The following is a 27,842-nucleotide window of genomic DNA, read 5'->3' as shown; positions in this document are numbered from 1 at the left end:
AGTGCTGTTCCACATTACAGAAGCCATGGGGCACATCCCTGTCTCCCAGAAATTCTCCTGATGTCTCCCATACAACAGAGCAGTTCCTGGAACAATTAACGGTGTTCAGGAACTGTTGCCACAACCTCTCGTTGCTCCCTCCAATAATTCAGCAGTACTTTGCCCTCGCCACATAAAAGGCTGCAAGATTCTCTGTAGTTGGCCGACACAAACCTATGCAGGGCTGCACACCTAGTCCTGTCCACCGAGGGACAGCTCGTCTCTTCTGTTGTCCCGTGGCCTGTGGAATGGATGCTGCAGCGGCACAGTGTAATACGATCCACCCGTGCCTCGACATTGGCACAGTGTTCAATCTGGGCCAACTGGCTATAAAGTGTCCAGTCTGCTCTACCGTGCACCCGTCGCAGTGGTTTCCTTTCAGGTTCCACTCCATCTGGCAGATGAATAAAGATCGGGAAGTGATCACTTCTGTGCAAATCCCGACCACTTTCCATCGAGCAGTATGAGCAAGAGTTGGAGAGCAAAGTGAGAGATAAATGGCAGAGAACAACCCAGCTGCTGTACAGAAATGTGTGCCGTGTCCCGTATTCAGCAAGTACGCACACGACGACACGGGAAGCTTCTAAATTTCTCTACCCCTGGGGCATGTAGCTGCAGAGCCCCAAAGCACACTGTGTGCATTAAAATCACCGCAGAGGTTGAAAGGGCGGGGGAACTGTGTAATAAGGTCGGTTACGGCCTCTTCATCGAGCACATCACATGGGGGCAAGTAAACGGAACAAATCGTCAAAGGATGACGCACGTGCACTGATATGGCAACTGCTCGTAAAGTCGTCGTAGGGAGGGAAGTGAGGAACGGTAGTCGGTACTGACGAAAGTACCTATCCTCTGGAAAATTGCCAAATCACCAGACAGTGTAAAAATAATTACTCATAAGTAAGTAGTCCATTTATTTACATCACCTGTTGTTGTTGTTGTTGTTGTTGTTGTTGTTGTTGTTGTTGTTGTGGTGGTGGTGGTCTTCAGTCCTGAGACTGGTTTGATGCAGCTTTCCATGCTACCCTTTCCTGTGCAAGCTTCTTCATCTCCCAGTACTTACTTCAACCTAAATCCTTTTGAATCTGCTTAGTGTATTCATCTCTTGGTCTCCCTCTATGATTTTTACCCTCCACGCTGCCCTCCAATACTAAATTGGTGAGCCCTTGATGCCTCAGAACATGTCCTACTAACCGGTCCCTTCTTTTTGTCAAGTTGTGCCACAAACTCTTCTTCTCCCCAATTCTATTCAATACTTCATCATTAGTTATGTGATCTACCCATCTAATCTTCAGCATTCTTCTGTAGCACCACACTTCGAAAGCTTCTATTCTCTTCTTGTCCAAACTATTTATCGTCCATGTTTCACTTCCATACATGGCTACACTCCATACAAATACTTTCAGAAACAACTTCCTGACACTTAAATCTATACGAAGGACGAAATGAGTAGCAGCAAGATTTGTTCCGAAACAGTTGAATCTCAGCTCAAAACAAATTCACACAGACATCACCCAGGAATTGCTGAACGAATTCAACAACGATCCAAAATTTCTAAAGAAGGTTACAATAGGTGACGACACAAGGGTATACTGGACCGACATCGAAACAGACACCCAACTGGGCAAATGGAAATTGCCTGAAGAGTCAGGATCGGAAAAATAATTCGACACGTTCGATCACGCATGAAGGTACTTCTCACTTTTTTCTACGACTACAATGGGACAGCGTATCACGAGTTCCTGCCTTACCGTCATACTGTCAATAAGGAATACTCCTCGGAAGTAACGCACTGTCTGCATAAAGCAATCCGAAGAAAAATACCAGAATTGCGGCAAAACCACTCGTGGAAATTGCATCACGCCAATGCTCCCACTCACACCTGAAAGCTAATCCATCCCTTTTTTTTTTTGCCTCACCTACCATATTTGCTGGACATGGCCCCCTGTGTCTTCTCTTTATTTCCGATGGTGAAGGAAACCGTGAAAGGACGTCGTTTTGCCACCACTGATGAGGGAAACTAGAACCACTGAGGGTGCTGAGCACCGTAACAAAAAGTGAGTTCCATAAGTGCTTCCAAGCTCGGAACAAGTGCTGGCACGCTTGTATTATATCTGAGGGGGATTACTTTGAAGGGGACAAAGGTGAATTTGATGAACAAATGAAGATTCTTTAAACAAAAATTCCCACAACTTTTTTGTCACACCTCATTCTACTGTAACATACAAATTTGCACAACTTTAACCGTGTAGCTGATTGTGTCGGCATCAGAGAAGTGTGTATACACAGTGATCGACGCACTGCTCCACCTACCATGAGCCGCGTCCCCTCTCCAGGCGACTGACGAGCCCTCGGTCCAACAGCCCACCGAAAGCAGTAGAGATGTGCGTCTTCAGTCCACCCGAGTCGCCGCTGCAGCCCAGCGGAGCCATCGATGTGGTGGAACTGGTGATCGGCACGCTGCAACACGGACAGACTTACTTTGCTGTGAGGTATTATGGAAAAATTCACAAAACAACCCTACTCCCTTCAAAATACTCTCCATTGCAGGTAGGGATATGGAAATTTGCTGAAATGGAAAATTTTAAATACCTCGCTACATGGTTCAACAGGTAAAATATTTTAAAACAGGAAATAAACCAACGTATTGTGAACGGGTCTAAAACTTATTTCAGTCTAAAGCTCATAATGTCCTCCAAGAATCCATCAATTGAGACCAAACTTAATGCATACGATGCAGTGATAATTCCAGTATTGTTGTATGGGACAGAAACCCTAAGCACAACAATCAACAAAGAAGAAAACTTGTCAGTCTTCGAAAGAAAAATTACGAGAAGGATTTTTGGACTTTTCCAGGACAGGAGCTCGTGGAGACGTAGAAAAAACCAAGAATTGTACGAGCTGATGAGGCAACCGAACATCGTTCAAAAATTGAAAGCACAGAGAATAAGCTCGGTAGGCCACGTTACTAGGAGACCAGACACCTCTCGGGCAAAAGCTGTACGTATGTGAAGACCTGACGGTGCCCGTCCAATCAGAAGATCCAGAAAGCTATGGGAGGACGAGTTACAGAAAGACATCTGCCAACTAGGAGTCCGTGATAACTGGATACAAAGCGCAGAAGATCGCCGTCTACAGAGTAGCACTGTGAGGTCGGCACACGATCTACAGGGTCCTAGATCGCCGATCTGATTGATAACAGCTAATACATTTGTCCCACTGGTGTTACCACTGTTCAAAACATTTCTTGCAGTAATCTTTGTAAATGGCCGACAGCTCCTCCCACGACTTCTTCAATGTTATCAAATCTGTGTCCTTCCGTTCGTCTACGGAGCCAGGTCAGGCAAATAACGTGCACGGGGTAGTGGAAGCACACTATTTTTAGCCAAAAATTGTACAACAGATGGCTGTGTGTGCATCTGCATTGTCACGGGGAGGAACCAATCTGTCTGCCACAAATCTTGTCAAAATTCACTGATCCAAGCTCCGAGGTGACCCACTAATTTCTGACAGTCGATCAATTGTCTGCTGAAGGTTTGTGAACACAAGCTCTACTGTTGGACATCCAGAATGACGTTTGTTGTCAACAGACATGCCACCATTTTCAAATCGAGGAAACCACTCTTACACTCCAGTTTTTCCCACAGCGACATCATGGTAAGCTGTTTTAACATTAAAACAGTTTCAGTAGCATTTTTACCGAGAAGAAAACAAAATTTCACAGTTGCATGTTATAACAATATGAGTCAGGACAGATGTAACGGAACTTGAATTGCGTATTTGCCTCTATTGGTTACGGTAGAGAGATCGATCTTTCGGTCCTGTCTGTATATTTATATATAATATTGCACGAATAAAGGCTGGGCGAGTGTAAAGCTATTGTTAAAAATGCATGCCGCACGATTTGTTACGATTTTGTCGGTCATAATAAGAATAACATGTTTTTGAATACAATTAAAATATAACGGCGATACCTGTTTAGTGTTATTGGAAATAATATGTAGTAAATTAATGAGTAAGGTAGCCGATCCTATAAGAGGAGGTAAAATTGGGCATATTGAGGTGTTCTGCTTTATATCGACGAAGTACAGAAGTGCTAATTGTGCGTAGTGAAAAAATATAGGGGTGAGTTTTAAATAACTATGGTATACAATCAAAGTAACAAAAGGTCATTTAGTTACACGAAATCGCAGATAGCGAAGTGTGGTCATTAAATTGAGTACACCTACAGGGCGGTCAATTCCGGGATAGATCTATACGCATCTCACGAGTGACGCGGTATTGAGACCGTTTTTTTTGTAATTATATTGCGGACAGCAGGCTCCAATTTATGAAAAGGAGAAAAATGTTAACTTTTACTCGAACTCTTAATAATTGCAGATCGGAGAGAAAAGTGTGTAATTGTCTTACGCTTAACAAACATTCGTGGAGGGCGGTGGCTAAACATATCGTTATCATTGACTGTCGGTGTCGAGCAACCAAAACTGTTCGTCAAAGGGTTTCGATGGAACTTGGGAGTTAGGGTTCAGGCACTCGCATATACTCCACACCAGAGTGTGAATGAGTGGTGAATGCGAAATAAAACTGTCAACAAAGTTACGTTAAATAAAGCAGAAGAAACAAGACAGTTCGGTCTTATCTGTTATTATTCCACAAACTGTAACATTTCTTATTGTCGTACGAAGCCTTTATAGATGATCTTTATGACAATTTGCTTTGAAGGGATCTCGTTACGAGTTAAGTTTTGAGGACCTGGTCAAGAGGGGGTAGTTCGTAGATCCTAACTACTGCAGCTATTCTGGAATCAGGTGCTACCGTGACCGTTGTGTGTTGTCAATGGCTTAAGGTTACCATATCTCATACTCTAGAATCGTCTTTCCTCTTGGTATAACGGTGCCTCACTGCAACAACGGCAACGCCGACGACGAAGGAAGATACGGTAGAATGTTGTTCATTTAAGCCTGCCACCATAAAAAATTAAACACGAACAAAAGAGCACAAGCAGAAACAATCACAAACAGGTCTACAACACAGGTGGCGCTGAACAAGTAAGGAGTTGCCCTGTACACGCCTAGCAGCAGAAATGCGTACTGCACAAGCTCCGCTCACGGCAATATCATTCCTTCTCCTCCTCTTTCTTTTTGGGTACCCCTTCATATATACATCAGAAAAAGGTGAACGGGAAGTAGAGGAAAGGGTTGCAGAGCTGAAGATGATAGAAGAACAACAGAGGGCAGTGAAACAGACAAAAGCCATACAAAATTTGAAACTTCCTGGCAGATTAAAACCGAGACTCAAACACAGGACCTCTACCGACTGAGCTCCCCAAGCTAAGCTCATGATCCATCCTCACTTCACTTCACTTCACTTCCATCAGCACCTCGTCTCCTACCTTCCAAACCTCACACAAGCTCTCTTGCAAAACCTGCAATGCTAGCGCTCCTGAAAGGCTGTGGCTAGTGATGTGGGCCGGACAAATGCCCACTGAGCAGTACATTTATAAATGGGCAACCTGTCCAGCAATTTGCCCAAAGCAGTTTTAAATGCCCAAAATCTAGGCATTTATTAAAAATGTACTTTTTTAATTTTTCACTACCAATATTAGTTGTTAGTAAATGTTTACATTTAAACATATGTATGTCATTTATTGCCATCTTCAACTTTTGTAGTCCTGTCTTCCTCAGTTGCGTGTAATATTACGGTATATTGATAATTTTTACTTATGGACCGTCTGACAGCAACTGAATAAAACCCAATTTTAGGGCCATACGCGTTTTGCCTTTATTTTCTGCAAGGTATCGTCAGTGGCCTGGAATATGTACATATGTTCGCTATTTAATTTACATTTTTGTCACTGTGCCTATAGGTTATAAACAGTTCTGGTGGTTGGTATTTCCTATTAAGTAGTAATGTTTTGAACTGGACTTACAGGTTGTGTGGACAATTTCTTACATATTATGCTCCTGTTGCATCTTTGGTGTTGTTCTTTTGTTCTTCTTCTTACGAATGCCAATTTGAGGTTCATGTCAAGAACTACTTTTAAACCCAAGTTTCTTTTACTACCCCAAGAACTGACCTCACTAAAGATGTAAAAGTTACGTTTACAGTCCAATTCATTTCCCCTAATAATTCTTCCCTAGCTCTCGAGCAGCTTTTTCAACTCAGTTACACAACCACTACAGAAAAAGTGTTGAGAAACACTTTTTCCAATACAAAATATCAGTTTAAATTTTGTTTTTATCCCCTGCTTATCAATTAAAATGCTCAAATGTCTGGGTATTTATGAACTTTGGGCATTTGCCCTTACTTATAAATGCCCAAGCATTTTAAATCACTAGCTGTGGCTAAGCCATGTCTCCGCAATATTCTTTCTTCCAGGAGTGCTAGTTCTGCAAGTTTCGCAGGAGAGCTTCAGTGAAGTTTGGAAGGAAGGAGAAGAGGTACTGGCGGAAGTAAAGGTGTGAGCGAGGTTGCAAGTTATGCTCAAGTAGCTCAACTAGTAGCGATTGCACATTTTGGAAAGATCTTTTGTGTGTGGCGACACGTACACTGCATATTTACATATTAAAAATTTGTAAACATGAACTCCTCTAAATACAGAACAGCCGCTTCTGAAACATTGAAATCAAGATTGTGACGGGCTTTTGTCAGCCAATCAGCTCACATCACTTGATCTTGCCACCCAATTTCAGCGGCTATTCAGAACACAGGACATGTGATATAGACAGCCAATAGCAACACCACTGTTATGCAACATGAACAAACAAATAGGAAAAGTTCAAGGTTTAAATTAAAACACACGCACACACACACACACACACACACACACACACACACACACACACACACACACACACAGTACAGCTGTAAGAAAAGCTAAGCTTCCACATATAATACTGTTCTTTTTTAGCGCATGTTACCCTTAAAATTTTAAACATTTACATAAATGGCTGTTTTTTGGGCCTGAAGTTTTTCCAGGTGGCTGGTCCTCAAAGAGTTAAGTTATGAATGAGAGTCAAATGCCCCCAATTTAAGAAACTCGGCAAATTCTCACACGCAATGTAATTCATCTTGTGTAAAACTAAATTTACTTTGAAAGTAACTTTCTCAAACCACAATTCACTATATTTTCCAATTAGAAATGTAAACAGTTGTGACATGTGCTCATCAGAAACAGCTTTGTCATATGAAGCACTGCACAGTCTTCGTCCTAAGGCCTTTGACGCATCTTGCAGCCAGCTGACATTGTGTATGCACTGTGTTTTGTTGTTGAAAATGGTGCATTTTCTTGAAACTGAAGTTTTATTTTGGTGTTATTTTCTCGTATATGTTTTAAGGCTGCAGTACTACTCTGCAGTAGAGGGCTACAGTAAAATTCTTTGTTAGAATATCAGTTCTTAATCAGTCAAAACCACAAAAATTTAACTGAAAACTAAACAATGAAAAATTCCCATAATTCTAAAAAATTCTCAGAATTTTCTTGGCTGAAAAAATTCCCGCTTTTTTCCACAGGGCATAGACACCCTAAATATAAGGTGACCATCTGTCCCGTTTTCTTCGGGACAGTCCCGATTTTTGTGTGTCTGTCCCGAATTTTTTCAAAGGTAATTCGGGACACCTGTTTGTCCCAAAATTAACAATCATGACCCAATTTGTCCCAAATTAGACATTCATTTTACCTGTATCGGTATATTTTATTATTAATTTTAGTTATGGTGGGAAATTGTATGACAAGAGGGTACGACAAATTGTCGAAACTGTTATCAAACTGTTTCTACTGTGCAAACACGTGTTGGCCTCAGCTCGAACAGCTAATGGGCAGTCAGAGACCACGGAAACTGGGAAAAAGTCGCACTCGAACGCATTCGTGCGGTCGAAAATGGTTCTAACCATAACTCGAACAGAAGAAGGAAGAAATCTACATATTTTCTCATAGCCGTGGAAGAGTCAGAGGAGGTTTTATGGCAAAATTGTAGACGAAATACAAAGTAACTCGAACAGACGAACAGTAATATACGCTCTCACTGACTTTGGCGTCGCCAATGCAGTTTATGCTGGTCTCTAGAATACTACCATTTGTCATCTGTGTGCGCCATATTATATCAGACAGAATTTTGTGTTATGTCGTGTTATGGTATAGTACATTGCCCTGATCGCACTCATTCATCTTAGAAGGTGTTAATAAGATGTAAATGGGCTTTTCTTTGTAACAAATTTAACTGAAACCTTCTTCTCATATAATAGATAAATAAATATAGCCTATTTTGCAAAATTTTTAATGTGTCCCGCATTTGGGCCTAGGAAATATGTTAATGTCCCGAATTTGAGTCTAGAAAATATGGTCACCTTACTGAATAAGCATCAAATAATTTTCAACCATCATCTATCGACACCTCAGTTCACTGTTACTATGTAGAGTACAGCCATCCTTCTTTTCAAAATTTCCAGCCACATCCCACCCTTCAATCTCCTGTCTGGTCTGATGTGACCCACCATCGCTTCCTCTCCTGTGCCAACCTCCTCATCTCAGAGCAGCACCTGCAACAAGTTTCCTCAGTTATTTGCTGGACGCATTCCAATCTTTACCTCCCCCTACAGCTCCCTCTTGAACCGTGGAAGTTATTCTCCGATATGTTAGTACACATTCTGTCAACCTTTCCCTTCTTTCTGCATCGCATTGTGACAGGGGACAAGAAATGGGTTCATTACGATAACCCTAAATCCAAAAAAAATCATGGGGATATCCCGGCCACGCTTCCACATCGACGGCCAAACCGAATATTCACAGCTCTGAGATCGTGATCTCCATTTCGTGGGACCAGCTTGGTCTCGTGTACTATGAGGTGTTTAAACCGAGTGAAACAGTCACCGGTGCTCGTTCTCGAACGCAGTTAATGCGGCTGAGCAGAGCATTAAAAGACAAATGGTCGCAATACTGTGAGAGGCACGATAAAGTGATTTTGCAGCACGACAGCGCTCAACCCCACGCTGCAAAAGAGGTCAAAACACACTTGGCAACGTTAAAATGGTAAGTCCTACCCCACCCGCCGTATTCTCCAGACACTGCTCCCTCTGACTATGACCTGTTTAGATCAATGGCGCATGGCGTGGCTGACCAACTTCAGATCTCACGGAGAAGTCACGAATTGGATCGATTCGTGGATCACTTCAAAAGATGAACAATTTTTTCAGCGCAGGATTCGTACACTGCCCGAAAGATGGGAGAAAGTAGTGGCCAGCGATGGATAATACTTTGAATGATACACGTGTAACCAATTTGTTTCATTAAAGCCTCAAATGTAGGGGGAAAAATGGCGAAAGCAAAGTTCTACACTTTATACTACTGAGAAGAAAGACCGAGCATTGTTCGTATAGTTGTTTTATCAGAATAGCAGCACTCAATTGCAGAAATATTGCTGCCAAACAGGTGCAAAGAGGCCCCATGTCAATAAGTGTGGTAAAGAATGTGATCAAGAAATGTGAAGAAACAAGTGAATTAAGTGGTGCAGCAAGGAGAGGGAGGGGGCGTACTCCCACGGCAGTTGATGAAGTTGCTGTAGCTGTAGCCGACTGGACAGCAAATGCCACAAATTCTGTAGCCAGTGCTCGAGCTGTGTCACGGGAATTCTCTCTGCCCTGGTCAACAGTTCAAAAGATTTTGTGGCACATTTTACACTGGTATCCATGCTAGACTCCGAATGTCACAGAATGAAGCCCCAAGACAGGCTACAACACCAAGACTTTGCCCTCGATTTTTTGGCACACATACGGCCATTCTACTCTGCTGTACATTGTGCAGGAACATCCACTTTATGCGACTGTGTGGTGTGCTTTCACAAGATCCTTCGTTTCTCAGTCCATTTTCCTTTAAGGAGATGACACCTCTTCGGCCTGTTAGGTGTAGTCACACCTGCAAGATATAAGGACCTCCTCATGCAACACACGATTCTAGCTTTCCGAGAACACAACTAGCTCCGCACCACTATTTCGTGCAGGTCGGGGAGACACCACCCTTCGCTCCCCAGGTGGAAGACTTACTTCGAGAAACCTTCAGTAACGAAAACATCGTCGCTAGGCAATTCCGACAAGGTGTGTGGCCTTCCACATCCTCCAACCGAAAACCGTGTGACTTCTGGTTGTGGGATATTTGAAAGAGGGTCTCCATTACAGATGAATCCACACTGTTCCTGATCTGAAGGATAGCATAAGAGGACATACTGCTCTGTTTACACCAGATATCTTGCAAGCAACTGTCAAACGTGGCGTATTACGGATGCAGAAATGTGCCGAGTCGGGAGACCGTATTGAACAAGTTTTAACTTGTGATTCTTGAGTTTCTCCCGGCGTATTTGATAAGCAAAATATCCACGGGTATGCTGCCGGTCTATAGTGTCCAACGGGCACAATATTTCGGCGATCAAACATGTCGCCATCATCAGGTGAACTGACGGACTGAGCTCCTGTGAACGTGCCGGCACGGAGATCCGTACGCTATGGCTGCTCAGAGGGAACTGGGTTCGGTCGCGGCGGCGGCCGATTTAAATACACTCCGCCCGCGGCGCGCTCCCTCCGCCGTCCGCGCCCAGGGCCACGGTCGCGCGGTGGAACAGATTGCGACGGCGTCTGAGATGACGTCGGTGTGATGGCTCTGTCCGCCGTGGTCGTCACAACTATACGTCTGCTCGATTTACTCTTGATTAACCCGATCGCTGGTTCCCAAGCCTTGCTAAGATTATAGCCACAGTCACGGTTTATGAGGTCGTCATTGGTGCGAATTTCGATGGCCTCTCTAACAACGCTGTCCCAGTATCTCGACGTCTGTACCAGAATCCTCGTGCGGTCATATTCCATAGCGTGATTTTCCGACAAACAATGTTCAGCGACCGCCGACTTGCTCGGATACATCAGTCGAGTGTGCCTCTGGTGTTCACGGCATCGATCCTCGACGGTACGCATCGTCTGACCAATATACGACTTGCCACATTGACACGGAATCTGGTACACGCCGGCCTTCCTCAAACCGAGGTCATCTTTGGCGCTCCCCACCAGTGCACGAGTTTTATTTGGAGGACAAAACACAGTTCCGACCCGGTGTTTCTTCAGAATGCGGGCGATTTTTCCCGAGAGTGCGCCTGTGTATGGAATAAATGCAGTGCCCACCTCCTCCCTCGTGACTTCATCCATCTCAACAGGTTGTGCTGCAGTGGTTGGGCGGAGAGCACGTTGAATCTGCCACTCTGAGTACCCATTTTTTCGAAAAACAGTTCTCAGATGTTCCAATTCCTGGGGTAGACTCTCTGCGTCAGAGATAGTGCGCACCCTATGTACTAGAGTTTTAAGTACCCCATTCCTCTGTGAAGGGTGGTGGCAGCTGTCTGCATGCAAATACAGATCAGTGTGCGTAGCCTTCAGATACACCCCATGACCTAGGGTGCCGTCAGCCCTTCTCTTGACCAAGACGTCAAGGAAAGGTAATTTACCCTCCGTTTCAGTCTCCATAGTGAATTTGATGTTGGGGTGTATGGAGTTTAGATGTGTAAGGAAGTCAAGGAGTTTATCCATACCATGTGGCCAGATGACGAACGTATCGTCAACGTAACGGAAAAAGCAAGTAGGTTTCCATACGGATGACGACAGGGCTTCCTCCTCGAAGTTCTCCATGTACAAATTCGCTACCACCGGTGAGAGTGGGCTACCCATGGCGACTCCCTCCGTTTGTTCGTAGTATTCTCCAATAAAAAGAAAATACGTGGAAGTCAAGACATGCCTAAAAAGTTCAGTGGTCTCCTCGTCAAACTTCTGACTAATCAATTCTAGTGACTCTCGCAGGGGTACCCTCGTAAACAAGGAAACGACGTCAAAACTCACCATGATATCTGACTCATCCAACCTGAAGCTATCAAGGCGACATGTTTGATCGCCGAAATATTGTGCCCGTTGGACACTATAGACCGGCAGCATACCCGTGGATATTTTGATTATCAAATACGCCGGGAGAAACTCAAGAATCACATCATACACCTTTACGGGGAGGAGATGTATCGCAGCATGAAGAAATTTGAAAAGTTGCACCACCGTAGATGTCGTTTGCTAAGTACTCTTGCCTTTCTAAAGAGATGTCGTTCCGAGAATGTTGTTCCAAATTTTGCTAAGGTTATGCATCACATCGATTCTGCAGCAGCTAAGAGAATCAAGAAACGAGCCAGCCTCGCATTGGTACGTGAGAGAGTGCAATTCACCCGCCGGAGCCTTGAGTTTATCTCACAGGAATTACTCAAACTACATTTGCAACTGGCTAGTAAGTTCACTTCTTGTTCCTGGGATTGGATTGATGGTGTCACCTGGGTGTCAGCTGATTCCGCCCATAAGAAGGCTACGGGACGTCAAACAGCTAAGTTCTCACGTCTCCTTGACAAACCATCCCTGCAGGTTCCGTGCAAGACTGTCATCAATTTGAGTGGCATGGTGTTGAGTGATGATGGGTCTCGGTTCTGCAGAAAGGTCTCAACTTCGCTCCCACCCCCAAGTTCACTCCGGTCGCAGAAATTGTTAGTGCTGTTGAACAGGTTGCAGCTCGACTTCCGCCAGAATCAGCCGAGGAAATACGTCGTGAAACTTGTCGTGCGTTGACGAAATCCAAGCCGATGAAGTCAAATATCAGCAGTAAAGAGAGGGCGGCCATTCGTGATCTGAGGGAGCGCTCTGAAATTGTTGCCTTACCGGCTGACAAAGGCAATGCTACAGTTGTTGTCTCCCATAAGGACTACACTGATAAGATGCAGAGCCTGCTAAATGACGATTCCTACCGGAAGATCAGCGTTGACCCTACAAAGAAGGTGGAGAACAAGACGAGGGCGCTTCTCAAGGACACAGATTTACCGGAGGGTGACGCTAAGAAATTGTTACCCCAAGGTCCGGTACCGCCTAGACTATATGGACTCCCGAAGGTTCACAAAGAGGGGGTACCATTACGCCCCATTGTCAGCAACATCAGGGCACCTACATATTTGTTGGCCAAATACCTGACGGGAATATTAAGTCCTTATGTGGGTAAATGCCCTCATCACATCCGTAATTCCGTGGATTTTGTTAAACGCCTTGATAGCTTCAGGTTGGATGAGTCAGATATCATGGTGAGTTTTGACGTCGTTTCCTTGTTTACGAGGGTACCCCTGCGAGAGTCACTAGAATTGATTAGTCAGAAGTTTGACGAGGAGACCACTGAACTTTTTAGGCATGCCTTGACTTCCACGTATTTTCTTTTTAATGGAGAATACTACGAACAAACGGAGGGAGTCGCCATGGGTAGCCCACTCTCACCGGTGATAGCGAATTTGTACATGGAGAACTTCGAGGAGGAAGCCCTGTCGTCATCCGTATGGAAACCTACTTGCTATTTCCGTTACGTTGACGATACGTTCGTCATCTGGCCACATGGTATGGATAAACTCCTTGACTTCCTTACACATCTAAACTCCATACACCCCAACATCAAATTCACTATGGAGACTGAAATGGAGGGTAAATTACCTTTCCTTGACGTCTTGGTCAAGAGAAGGGCTGACGGCACCCTAGGTCATGGGGTGTATCTGAAGGCTACGCACACTGATCTGTATTTGCATGCAGACAGCTGCCACCACCCTTCACAGAGGAATGGGGTACTTAAAACTCTAGTACATAGGGCGCGCACTATCTCTGACGCAGAGAGTCTACCCCAGGAATTGGAACATCTGAGAACTGTATTTCGAAAAAATGGGTACTCAGAGTGGCAGATTCAACGTGCTATCCGCCCAACCACTGCAGCACAACCTGTTGAGATGGATGAAGTCACGAGGGAGGAGGTAGGCACTGCATTTATTCCATACACAGGCGCACTCTCGGGAAAAATCGCCCGCATTCTGAAGAAACACCGGGTCGGAACTGTGTTTTGTCCTCCAAATAAAACTCGTGCACTGGTGGGGAGCGCCAAAGATGACCTCGGTTTGAGGAAGGCCGGCGTGTACCAGATTCCGTGTCAACGTGGCAAGTCGTATATTGGTCAGACGATGCGTACCGTCGAGGATCGATGCCGTGAACACCAGAGGCACACTCGACTGATGTATCCGAGCAAGTCGGCGGTCGCTGAACATTGTTTGTCGGAAAATCACGCCATGGAGTATGACCGCACGAGGATTCTGGTACAGACGTCGAGATACTGGGACAGCGTTGTTAGAGAGGCCATCGAAATTCGCACCAATGACGACCTCATAAACCGTGACTGTGGCTATAATCTTAGCAAGGCTTGGGAACCAGCGATCGGGTTAATCAAGAGTAAATCGAGCAGACGTATAGTTGTGACGACCACGGCGGACAGAGCCATCACACCGACGTCATCTCAGACGCCGTCGCAATCTGTTCCACCGCGCGACCGTGGCCCTGGGCGCGGACGGCGGAGGGAGCGCGCCGCGGGCGGAGGGTATTTAAATCGGCCGCCGCCGCGACCGAACCCAGTTCCCTCTGAGCAGCCATAGCGTACGGATCTCCGTGCCGGCACGTTCACAGGAGCTCAGTCCGTCAGTTCACCTGATGATGGCGACATGTTTGATCGCCGAAATATTGTGCCCGTTGGACACTATAGACCGGCAGCATACCCGTGGATATTTTGATTAAGTTTTAACTTGTTAACATATCCAAATAAATGTACCAGAACCACCATTATGCGTTTGATCATTCCTCCCTTTTTCCTGCACCCACACTACATTCTCACTGCTTACAGTGCCATATTTGCACCTGGCGGCACTAGGTGGAACTTTTATTTGTTTTTCAACATACTCCGCGAGCACATCTCCTAATGATGTTTCAATGTCCTGCAACGTACAGAGCTCCCGCTGCAGCATTTTGAATACCACCTGATTGATTATAACCACCAGGTACGTACGATGCTGCGCTCCAGACATACGAGGGTTGTCGGAAAAGTTCTCAGCCTCACCCACAGATCACAGCACTATCTGTGCGATTTCTCCCCCTCCACATGTCAGTGGACTCCGTGTAAAACTGCGAGTTATTCCTGGCAGCAGCTGACTGTAGGCAACCTATTTAAAAAGTTGTGGTGTGTGTGGTTTTGGACATGGGAAAAAATAGAGTATCATGCAGTGATTAAACTCTCCACAAAAGGATGTTTAACACCAACCAAAATTCATTTGCAACTTGGGAGCTCTTCACCTTCATACAATGTAGGCTTTCACAGCCGGTGCTGTCTTCAGTTGAAACTTCTGAGTGGAAATTTTATACATCGACCACGGCCTCTCAGCCCGGAAGATTCAACTGAAGTCTTCACCTTCAATTTCCACTGTGAAGAAATGAGTGTCCGAGTTTAAATGTGATTGTCAAAGCATCCGAGACGATACACGCAAAGGATGTTCAAATTGTGCAAGCACACTGGAAATCGACAAAGAGCATAAGTGAAGATAGTATCTGCTCTAACGGACATGTCCCAAAGAAAAGATACCGTTGGTGACCATGCAGCTCTCTTAGAATGAAATGATAATTAAATCAAGATCCTAAGCTCTCGACAGGCATTGATATATATCAACGGGGACAGTTGAAAATGTGTGCCCCGACCAGGACTCGTACCCGGGATCTCCCACTTACAAGGGAGATGCTCTATCCATCTGAGCCGCCAAGGGCACAGAGGATAGAGAAACTGCAGGGATTTATCCTTTGCACGCTTCCTGTGAGACCCACATTCCCAATGGGCAGGGGCACTACGAATGTAGTGTGTGGACATTAAGTTGGGAATGTGGGTCTCACGGGGAGCGTGCAAGGGATAAATCCCTGCAGTCGCTGTATCCTCTGTGCCCTCGGCAGCTCAGAAGATAGAGCGTCCACCACGTAAGCAGGAGATCCCGGGTTCGAGTCCCGGTCGGGGCACACATTTTCAACTGTCCCCGTCGATGTAAATGAACGCCTGGTCAACAGCTTAGAGTCTTGATTTAATTATCATTTCAAAGTGCATAAGATTTCGGAAGATCACTGTATAACAGTCCACGAAATTACTAACACTCTAGGTGTATCAAAAGAATAAGTTGGTCACATCTTGCACTAGGAACTGAAAACGAGAAAGCTCTGTGCAAGATGGGTGCCACGGGTGCTCACTGCAGATCACAAACACATTCACACGGCACTTTTCAAAAAGTGATTGGTGCATTTTAAGAAAAACAGAAGTAACTTTTTGTGCCAATATGTGACGTAGATCAAATTTAGATTCACCACTACACACCCAACTCCAAACAACAGTCTATGCAGTGGACGGAAGCTGGTTCTGCAGCTCCAAAGAATGGGAGAACAGTGCCAGCAGCTGGAAAGACCATGGTGTCTGTGTTTTGGGACGCAAAAGGAATTCTGTTGACTGACTAACTCGAGTTAGGTAAAACTGTAACTGCAGAATACTACTCTCAACTTTTAACAAAACTCGGCTGATGCCTTTCTGGAAACAGAGCCATCTTAAAGAAGAAATAATGTCATCTTGCATCAGGACCTGCACCTGCCCAAGACAGTGTCTTGGCAAAGGGGAAATTTAGGATTTCCAGTACGCAAGGCTGGAACATCCGCCCTATTCCCCAGATTTGGCTCCCTCAGACTTCCAACTATTCTCAACACTGAAGAAATTCCTCTCCAGTTGGCACTTTCCGTCCGACGGAGAAGCCACTGCAGTTGTAGATGGGTACTTTGCGGCTCTTCCGAAGGAACACTACACACAGGGGAAATTGCATTCTAACACTGCCGGGTCAAATGTATCGATATAAGAGCAGGTTACGTTAAAAAATGAAACTTCTTTGAAAGCATAAAGTGTCATTTACACAATTGGGCCGGGAACTTTTCAGACCACCTTCATAAATCCTCAAACTACGGGCTACATTTACTATCAGCAGACCCCTATTAGTGAGGAATTCTTTCTTTGCCTGTGCTGGTCTCATTAACGTCATCCTTACTACAACTGCTGCAAATTATTTTTCTTCCCAGATAGTACCATTCCTTCTAGATACTACTTCGTGGGCCCAGTTTTGATGTTAAGTTTGTCTCTAATCTCATTTCCGGTTCTACTCATTACTGCTGTCCTTCCTCGATTTTCTCTTCGTCCGTATCCCGTGTTCATCCCAGCGCCATCGAGACTCTACATCTACATCTACATCTGCATCTACATCCATACTCATCAATCCACCTGACGGTGTGTGGTGGAGGGTACCTTGAGTACCTCTATCGGTTCTCCCTTCTATTCCAGTCTCGTATTGTTCGTGGAAAGAAGGATTGTCGGTATGCCTCTGTGTGGGCTCTAATCTCTCTGATTTTATCCTCATGGTCTCTTCGCGAGATATACGTAGGAGGGAGCAATATACTGCTCGACTCTTCGGTGAAGGCATGTTCTCGAAACTTCGACAAAAGCCCGTACCGAGCTACTGAGCGTCTCTCCTGCAGAGTCTTCCACTGGAGTTTGTCTATCGTCTCCGTAACGCTTTCACGATTACTAAATGATCCTGTAACAAAGCGCGCTGCTCTCTGTTGGATCTTCTCTATGTCTTCTATCTACCCTATCTGTAACGTATCCCACACCGGTGAGCAGTATTTGAGCAGTGAGTGAAGAAGTGTACCGTAACCTACTTCCTTTGTTTTCGGACTGCATTTCCTTAGGATTCTTCCAATGAATCTCAGTCTAGCATCTGCTTCACCGACGATCAACTTCATATGCTCATTCCATTTTAAATCACTCCTAATGCCTACTCCCAGATAATTTATGGAATTAACTGCTTCCAGTTGCTGACCTGTTATATTGTAGCTAAATGATAAAGGATCTTTCTTTCTATGTATTCGCAGCACATTACACTTGTCTACATTGAGATTCAATTGCCATTCCCTGCACCGTGCGGCAATTCGTTGCAGATCCTCCTGCATTTCAGTACAATTTCCCATTGTCACATCCTCTCGATATACTACAGCATCATCCGCAATAAGCCTCAGTGAATTTCCGATCCAATCAACAAGGTCATTTATGTATATTGTGAGTAGCAACGGTCCTACGACACTCCCCTGCGGCACACCTGAAATCACTCTTACTTCGGAAGACTTCTCTCCATTGAGAATGACGTACTGTGTTCTGTTATCCAGGAACTCTTCAATCCAATCACACAATTGGCCTGAGAGTCCATATGCTCTTTCTTTGTTCATTAAACGACTGTGGGGAACTGTATCGAACGCCTTGCGGAAGTCGAGAAACACGGCATCTACCTGGGAACCCGTGTCTATGGCCCTCTGAGTCTCGTGGACGAATAGCGCGAGCTGGGTTTCACACGATCGTCATTTTCGAAATCCCACCCCTACAGAGTAGATTTCTAGTCTCCAGAAGAGTCATTATACTCTAACATAATACGTGTTCCAAAATTCTGCAACTGTCCGACGTTACAGATACAGGTCTACAGTTCTGCACATCTGTTCGACGTCCCTTCTTGAAAACGGGGATAACCTGGCCCCTTTTCCAATCCTTTGGAACGCTACGCTCTTCTAGAGACTCTACATAACACTTCGAGATTCTGTCAAACCTGGGCAGGTGTCCTTTCGCGATGTGTGCAGCCAGCGCGGTGTTCCCCGACAGCAGCACGTTGCAGTGGGGGCAGGTCACCTGCTTTCGCATCGAGTAGATGGCAGACATTTTCAGCACCGAGGCTGCAGCGTCCGCACCGAAAGAGCCGCCGCCGCCGCAGTAGACGTCACCTGCCAGCCGACGAAGCCGCCAGGATGCTCAGTGGTCGGAGGCCCCGACAACTGGGGCTTCGACTGTGTACAGAAACAGAGAAACTAAAGTGAGAAACGATGATTTTATTTCCAAAGAAATTGAAACGGAAGTTACAAATGCACGGACCAACCAGAGTAATATTATCACCACCTACGTGGAATGTCAACATACAGTAACCACTCACGTACAGCAGGTGGCACCAGTAGCAGTGAAGGCTATATAAAGCACATCAGGGGAGACGGAAAACAGTGCAGTCGCCATAATCTGGAAATGGAGTGATTTATCTGACTTTCAAAAGGGCACAATAATTGGTTTTTGGGCCAAGGACGGAAGCATTTCCAAAATTGCTAAGTTTGTAAAGTGTCTGTGTGATGGCTCGGGTCAATCGCACCGTGCATTGCAAAATAGTGCTTTCCCAAGCAGTGCCGAGCCAACATGGGCCGCAACATGGGCTGCAGATTTATTTATTTTTATTTTTTTATTTATTTTTTTTTTAATTGTGCTCAACTACTAACGTCATTAGCGCCCAGTCAGAAACGTTAGTGCACTAATAGTGTACATAAAACGCAAGGGGGCAACACCAGAAAGTACTTACAAAGACACAGATAAACAAAATAAAAGAGTTAGATCTTTTTGGACAAGTCCGTCAAAGTAATAAAATTAAGGACACGAGCAGTTGCTCTAGTGTCATCGGCAAAAAGTCCCTGTAAGGTAGATGGCAGACAGGACAACACGAGAGTGAATAAAACAGGGACAGGACAATAAAACGTGGCGCACCATCAATGGGTGACCAAAGGGGCACTGCGGGGCGGGGTCACCGGACGACAGGTAGCGGTGGTTAAATCGACAATGCCCAATTCGCAACCTGGCCAAAACGACTTCTTCTCACCGGGAAGAGTGGGGCTGTAGATGACAGTGTCGAACTATGACTGCGCAGATGTGCACAGGCGAAATGATGTGCAACTGCTGAATATCTGACTTTCCAGAGGAACCGACGGGCTACCGGCGTTTCATCCTCACCACCCGTTCGGCGAAAGTTGTCGCAAATCTGACTCCGCTGCAGGTTTGTACACCTGTGCCCGACTGCTGGAATACGCACACCGATACCACAACTCTACGTCCACTGTGTGGTGACAGGTGGCTCTTCCGACCAATCATATTTTTTGTCCAATTGTACGGACGGCAGTCGGATTGCCTAAAGGGTCCAGGCTGGGGGAGGAGGCGTTATGTTCTGGGGAATGTTTCCGTGGAATTCCCTGGGTGATTTTGTTATTCTGAAAGGCCCAATGGATCGACACAGTATGCACATATCCTCTGGTACCACAGCCACCCCTATATGCAGTTTGTTTTTCCTCAGCACAATGGCACATACCAGCAAGACAATGCAACATGTCACACCCCTCGATCATAACTAACATACTGCACTAGGACGAGTTATCTGTTCTCCTCCGGCTATCACACTCCTCGGATTTAAACCGACATGAGAATCTGTGGGGCCACCTCATAGGACTGTTCGTGCCGCGTATACTCGGCAGATAAAGCTATTGCAGCTGGCTACGACACTGTCTCCACATCATAGTCAGTACCTTACACAATCTCATTAACTCTTCTTGCACATTTTACAGTGGTTTGCATTGCAAAAGGCGATTACGCAGGCTTTTGACAAGTGGTCCCATTACTGTGACCTGACAGTGTAAAAATAATTACTCATAAGTAAGTAGTCCATTTATTTACATCACCTGTTGTTGTGGTCTTCAGTCCTGAGACTGGTTTGATGTAGCTCTCCATGCTACTCTATCCTGTGCAAGCTTCTTCATCTCCCAGTACCTACTGCAACCTACATCCTTCTGAATCTGCTTAGTGTATTCATCTCTTTGTCTCCCTCTACGAGTTTTACCCTCCACGCTACCCTCCAATACTAAATTGGTGATCCCTTGATACCTCAGAACATGTCCTACCAATCGATCCCTTCTTCTGGTCAAGTTGTGCCACAAACTCCTCTTCTCCCCAATCCTATTCAATACTTCATCATCATTAGTTATGTGATCTACCCATTTAATCTTCAGCATTCTTCTGTAGCACCACATTTCGAAAGCTTCTATTCTCATCTTGTCTAAACTATTTATTGTCCATGTTTCACTTCCATACATGGCTACACTCCATAAAAATACTTTCAGAAAAGACTTCCCGACACTTAAATCTATACTCGATGTTAACAAATTTCTGTTCTTCATAAACACTTTCCTTGCCATTGCCAGTCTACATTTTATATCCTCTCTACTTCGACCATCTTCAGTTATTTTGCTCCCCAAATAGCAAAACTCCTTTACTACTTTCTCATTTCCTAATCTAATTCCGGCAGCATCACCCGATTTAATTCGACTACATTCCATTATCTTCGTTTTGCGTTTGTTGATGTTCATATTATACCCTCCTTTGAAGACACTGTCCATTCCGTTCAACTGCCCTTCAAGTACTTTGCTGTCTCTGACAGAATTACAATGTCATCGGCAAACCTCAAAGTTTTTATTTCTTCTCCACGGATTCTAATACCTACACCAAGTTTTTCTTTTGTTTCCTTCACTGCTTGCTAAATATACAGATTGAATAACATTAGGGAGAGGCTACAACCCTGTCTCACTCCCTTCCCAACCGCTGCTTCCCTTTCATGCCCCTCGACTCTTATAACTTCCATCTGGTTTCTGTACAAATTGTAAATAGCCTTTCGCTCCCTGTATTTTACCCCTGCCACCTTTAGAATTTGAAAGAGAGTATTCCAGTCAACATTGTCAAAAGCTTTCTCCAAGTCTACAAATGCTAGAAAGATAGGTTTGCCTTTCCTTAATCTTTCTTCTAAGATAAGTCATTGGGTCAGTATTGCCTCACGTGTTCCAACATTTCTGCGGAATCCAAACTGATCTTCCTCGAGGTCGGCTTCTACCAGTTTTTCCATTTGTCTGTAAATAATTCGTGTTAGTATTTTGCAGCTGTGACTTATTAAACTGACAGTCCGGTAATTTTAACATCTGTCAACACCTGCTTTCTTTGGGATTGGAATTATTACATTCTTCTTGAAGTCTGAGGGTATTTCGCCTGTCTCATACATCTTGCTCACCAGATGGTAGAGTTTTGTCATGACTGGCTCTTCCAAGACTGTCAGTAGTTCTAATGGAATGTTGTCTACTCCCGGGGCCTTGTTTCGCCTCAGGTCTTTCAGTGCTCTGTCAAACTCACCTACATTTAGTGAAATGCCACTTAAAGTATTGTCATGGTGTCAAAATGCGTTTTGGCTAGTAGTTTTCTAGAGGAGGTGGAAAAGAGGTGTAGACGATGAAAGCAGAACGTGGTGACAATTTACCGACATCTTTATTAGAGAGATATTTGAAACTGCACCCCCACAGGAGGCACGCGACGGGAGTAGTGGTCGACAAACCGCAGGCTGGAATAGGTCGGCAAGTGTGTGCCAGTGTCAGCATTTCACACCTGCACAATTCGGGAACAACTTCACTAGCAGTGCTTTCCTGCTGTCTTGCAGTGCAGCGTCAGTCAACAGAACACCTGCTCTATATTCCAATTGAAACTACTCGCTAGTTGACATTTCACAGACTAGAACTGGTTTCCTCCACCCACAACGCTCAACGTCACGGCATAACTGTTTGCTGTTGCCAAAGTGCCACAACATTTGGTCAGTTCACCCCGTCCCGCTTTCTTTCTTCCTGGCTCTGGTCCGTTAATTTCATATTGTAACAATACGAGTCCAGATAGATGTAACAGAACTTGAATAGCGTATTTGCCTCTATTGGTTACGGTAGAGAGATCGATCTTTCGGTCCTGTCTGTGTATTTATATATAATATTGCACGAATAAAGGCTGGGCGAGTGTAAAGCTATCGTTAAAAACGCACGCCGCGTGATTTGTTACGACTTGGTCCGACATCATAACAACATGCTTTTGAATACAATTAAAATATAACGGCGATACCTGTTTAGTGTTATTGGAAATAATATTTAGTAAATTAAAGAGTAAGGTAGCCAATCCTATAAGAAGAGGTAAAACTGGCATATTGAGGTGTTTTGCTTTATATCGACGAAGCTGATGATACGGCGTCATTTTTTTCGTTTACTCTTAGAAATAAACAAGTACAGAAGTGCTAATTGTGCGTAGTGAAAAAATATAGGGGCGAGTTTTAAATAACTACGGTATCAATCGGAGTAACAAAAGGACATTTAGTTACACGAAATCGCAGATAGCGAAGTGTGGTCATTAAATTGAGTACACCTACAGGGCGGTCAATTCCGGGATAAATCTATACGCATCTCACGAGGGACGCGGAATTGAGACCGTTTTTTTTTTTTTTTTTTTTTTTTTTTAATTATATTGCAGAGAGCGGGCTCCAATTTACGAAAAGGAGAAAAATGTTAACTTTTACTCGAACTCTTAATAATTGGAGATCGGAGAGAAAAGTGTGTAATTGTCTTACGCCTAACAAACATTTGTGGATGGCGGTGGCTAAACGAGAAGAGTCAGTTACAAAATACTGTATCATTATCACTGACTGTTGGTGTCAAGCAATCAAAGGGTTTCGATGGAACTTGGGAGTTAGGGTTCGGGCACTCTCATATACTCCACATCAGAGTGTGAATGAGTGGTGATTGCGAAATAAAGCTGTGAACAAAGTTTGGTCGTATCTGTTGTTATTCCATAAGTAGTAACATTTCTTCTCGTTGTACGAAGCCTTTATAGACGATCGTTATGAAAATTTCCTTCGAAGGGATCTCGTTACGAGTTAAGTTTTGGGGACCTAGTCGAGAGGCGGTAGTTGGTAGATCCTAACTACTGCAGCTATTGTGGACTCACGTGCTACCGTGACCGTTGTGTGTTGTCAGTGACTTAAGGTTACCATATCTCACGCTCTAAGATCGACGCGCCTTTCCACTTGGTATAACGGTGCCTCACGGCAACAACGACAAAGCCGACGACGAAGGAAGATACAGTAGAATATTCCGTCGCGCACACGCACACTAATGATTCATATGCATTATTTCGCATTTCATACACTGCAGTAACCAAACACCACGGGATCCTTCTGCACTAAACACAATATACAGCTATTATAATCAGAGAGATTGGCTTACATTAGAAAATTTGTGCCTCTTCCAGCTTTCCCGGCAGATATATTGTAAGTAGCCTTCACGGCCCTGCCACCGGATGACGTGCAAATTCCACAATATTTCCTACAGCCACCTGCAAGGTTCAACCACCTGAAGATGTCGCACAGTTGCTCCGAGGAAATATCGTGGAATTTGCACAACGTCATCTGGCAGAAAACCCGTAAAGACTATTTACATTAGAAAGTTTGCACAACAGTCTTTGAGGCCAATTTTTTTAGGGTTGCAATCCACTGCTACTACTGGACTATCACAGTCACACCTTCACGCATCACAGTCTTGTCGCATACTGGTGACTGCATTGGCCTCTCACGTAGAACAGATAATTTTAAAACAGGGCAACCAAAGCTAAAATAGTTATACATGTCTGTCTGACACTTCATATAGTGACTAGGTTCTTTAAAATACAGATGTTAAAACTATTAAAATGAAACTGAATGAAATGTCCAATGGTCTATTGTAGCTGTATTTGTCCAGGTCACTTATATACCAGCGTAATTGGTTTCACAACTTTCGAGTTGCATCTTCTAGTGTAAATATAAACGCCATGTCATATATTACAGAATGCGAGAACATAACAATTGGCATGGTCAGGTCAAGATTTCGGCTTTCCCAAGTTGATAAGAAAAGCCATCATCAAATGATGAGAGACCATCATCAATGATGAAAGTCACATCTGCATTACGTTGCGAACTGTACACATTCCGATTAAAATATGTTGTCAGCTGCTATGTTGGTGGCAAATACGCACGAGCATGATGCCTTTTGTCACTACACGGCGCACTACTTCCCTGAACAACATTTATGAGGCACATTTTGTTGCTTGACAAGAGCATATTTTAACCAAAGTACACTCCTGGAAATTGAAATAAGAACACCGTGAATTCATTGTCCCAGGAAGGGGAAACTTTATTGACACATTCCTGAGGTCAGATACATCACATGACCACACTGACAGAACCACAGGCACATAGACACAGGCAACAGAGCATGTACAATGTCGGCACTAGTACAGTGTATATCCACCTTTCGCAGCAATGCAGGCTGCTATTCTCCCATGGAGACGATCGTAGAGATGCTGGATGTAGTCCTGTGGAACGGCTTGCCATGCCATTTCCACCTGGCGCCTCAGTTGGACCAGCGTTCGTGCTGGACGTGCAGACCGCGTGAGACGACGCTTCATCCAGTCCCAAACATGCTCAATGGGGGGACAGATCCGGAGATCTTGCTGGCCAGGGTAGTTGACTTACACCTTCTAGAGCACGTTGGGTGGCACGGGATACATGCGGACGTGCATTGTCCTGTTGGAACAGCAAGTTCCCTTGCCGGTCTAGGAATGGTACAACGATGGGTTCGATGACGGTTTGGATGTACCGTGCACTATTCAGTGTCCCCTCGACGATCACCAGTGGTGTACGGCCAGTGTAGGAGATCGCTCCCCACACCATGATGCCGGGTGTTGGCCCTGTGTGCCTCGGTCGTATGCAGTCCTGATTGTGGCGCTCACCTGCACGGCGCCAAACACGCATAGGACCATCATTGGCACCAAGGCAGAAGCGACTCTCATCGCTGAAGACGACACGTCTCCATTCGTCCCTCCATTCACGCCTGTCGCGACACCACTGGAGGCGGGCTGCACGATGTTGGGGCGTGAGCGGAAGACGGCCTAACGGTGTGCGGGACCGTAACCCAGCTTCATGGAGACGGTTGCGAATGGTCCTCGCCGATACCCCAGGAGCAACAGTGTCCCTAATTTGCTGGGAAGTGGCGGTGCGGTCCCCTACGGCACTGCGTAGGATCCTACGGTCTTGGCGTGCATCCGTGCGTCGCTGCGGTCTGGTCCCAGGTCGACGGGCACGTGCACCTTCCGCCGACCACTGGCGACAACATCGATGTACTGTGGAGACCTCACGCCCCACGTGTTGAGCAATTCGGCGGTACGTCCACCCGGCCTCCTGCATGCCCACTATACGCCCACGCTCAAAGTCCGTCAACTGCACATACGGTTCACGTCCACGCTGTCGCGGCATGCTACCAGTGTTAAAGACTGCGATGGAGTTCCGTATGCCACGGCAAACTGGCTGACACTGACGGCGGCGGTGCACAAATGCTGCGCAGCTAGCGCCATTCGACGGCCAACACCGCGGTTCCTGGTGTGTCCACTGTGCCGTGCGTGTGATCATTGCTTGTACAGCCCTCTCGCAGTGTCCGGAGCAAGTATGGTGGGTCTGACACACCGGTGTCAATGTGTTCTTTTTTCCATTTCCAGGAGTGTATGTTCAGTTCATGACTCTAGACATACATGACTTTTTATAGAGTGTTTTTTTAAACCTTGTCAAGCACGAATGGCCTTTCACACCATGATGCACAAATTTTAACACTAAAAGGCTTTTGTACTCAAATAAATGTCACATGTAATTAAAAACTATGTAGGAAAGTTAACCCAACAGCAAGAGAGTTAAACCTTGTTAAGGCACAAGAGTGGCAGGATATTTATAGTGCCGATAACATAGATGATACATATAATGCTTTCCTTAAAGCATTTCTCATGCTCTTTGAGAGTAGCTTCCCAAAAGAACATTTTAAACAGGGCACTAGCACTAAACGGCAGCCTCGGTGGTGAATAGTGGGATAAGGATATCGTGTAGAACAAAGTGGGAATTATGTCAAAATGTTAGAAGTAGTCACAATCGAGCTACAGTGGCCCATTACAACCAGAACTGTAAGATGCTTAAAAATGTTATTAGGAAGGCAAAGAGTTTGTGGTATGCAAATAGAATAGCTAATTCACAGGGTAAAATTAAAACCATACGGTCAGTTTGAAGGAGGTTTCTGGTCAGCAGCACAAGGTCGACGATATAAAGTCAGTTCGTAGCAAAAATATTTCTGTTACTGATAAATCCGATATATGTACAGTATTTAACAATCATTTTTTGAGCACTGCTGGGGAATTAAATAAAAATTTCATTTCTACATGTAATCATATAACTCTCTTGGCAAATGCCTTTCCGAGATGTCTATAATACTCCCCTGTGATACAGACAAGAGGGAGATTGAGTCAATAATTAAATCACTGGAGACTTAAGAACTCTCGTGCATATGACGGAGTGCCTAGCAGAAAGGTCACAGTTCATAGTGATATACGGTAAATCATCGAGTAGAACAGAAGTGATATCTGCCGTTCTGCGAGGTAGTGTCATAGGCCCTCTGCTGTTCCTGATTTACATAAATGATCTAGGTGATAATCTGAGCAGCCCCCTTAGATTGTTTGCAGATGACTCTGTAATTTACGGTCTAGTAAAATCGTCAGACGATCAATTCCAATCACAAAATGATCTAGAGAGAATTTCTGTACGATGCGAAAAGTGGCAATAGCACTAAACAAAGAAAAGTGCAAGGTCATTCACACGGGTACTAAAAGAAATCGGATAAATCTTGGGTACACAATAAATCACAAAAATCCAAGGATTGTCAATTCGACTAAATACCTAGGAAATACAATAACGAGCAACTTAAATTGGAAAGACCACATAGATAATATTGTGGGGAAAGCAAAGCAAAGACTGCGCTTTGTTGGCAGAACACTTGGAAGATGTGACAAACCCACTAAAGAGATAGCCTACATTACACTTGTCTGTCCTCTGCTGGAATGCTGCTGTGCGGTGTGGGATCCTTACCAGGTAGGATAGACGGAGGACATCGAAAAAGTGCAAAGGAGGGCAGCTCGTTTCATGTTATCACGCAATGGGGGTGAGGGTGTCACTGATATGATACGCGAATTGGGGTGACAGTCACTGAAACAAAGTGGTTTTCTTTGTGGTGAGATCTGTTTACGAAATTTCAATCTCCAACTTTCTCTTCCAAATGCATAA

At 44.8% G+C, this 27,842-nt stretch overlaps 1 protein-coding gene across 1 annotated transcript in view; it reads right to left on the bottom strand.

Annotated features, from left to right (window-relative positions):
• Positions 1 to 27,842, bottom strand: part of LOC124720451 — a 381,758-nt gene that overhangs the window by 322,405 nt on the left and 31,511 nt on the right. Inside the window, exons 2-3 of the mRNA XM_047245803.1 lie at positions 18,609 to 18,843; positions 2,350 to 2,496 (exon numbers count right to left, since the gene is read on the bottom strand). Of these exons, the coding sequence (XP_047101759.1) occupies positions 2,350 to 2,496; positions 18,609 to 18,718 (257 nt within the window). The 5' untranslated portion in view covers positions 18,719 to 18,843. The remainder of the gene's footprint in view (positions 1 to 2,349; positions 2,497 to 18,608; positions 18,844 to 27,842) is intronic.

Source organism: Schistocerca piceifrons, chromosome 11 (genome assembly GCF_021461385.2).
Source record: "Schistocerca piceifrons isolate TAMUIC-IGC-003096 chromosome 11, iqSchPice1.1, whole genome shotgun sequence".
Lineage (NCBI taxonomy): Eukaryota > Metazoa > Arthropoda > Insecta > Orthoptera > Acrididae > Schistocerca > Schistocerca piceifrons.
The sequence above is the reverse complement of the archived record's forward strand: the minus strand, read 5'-3'. Positions and strand labels throughout refer to the sequence as shown.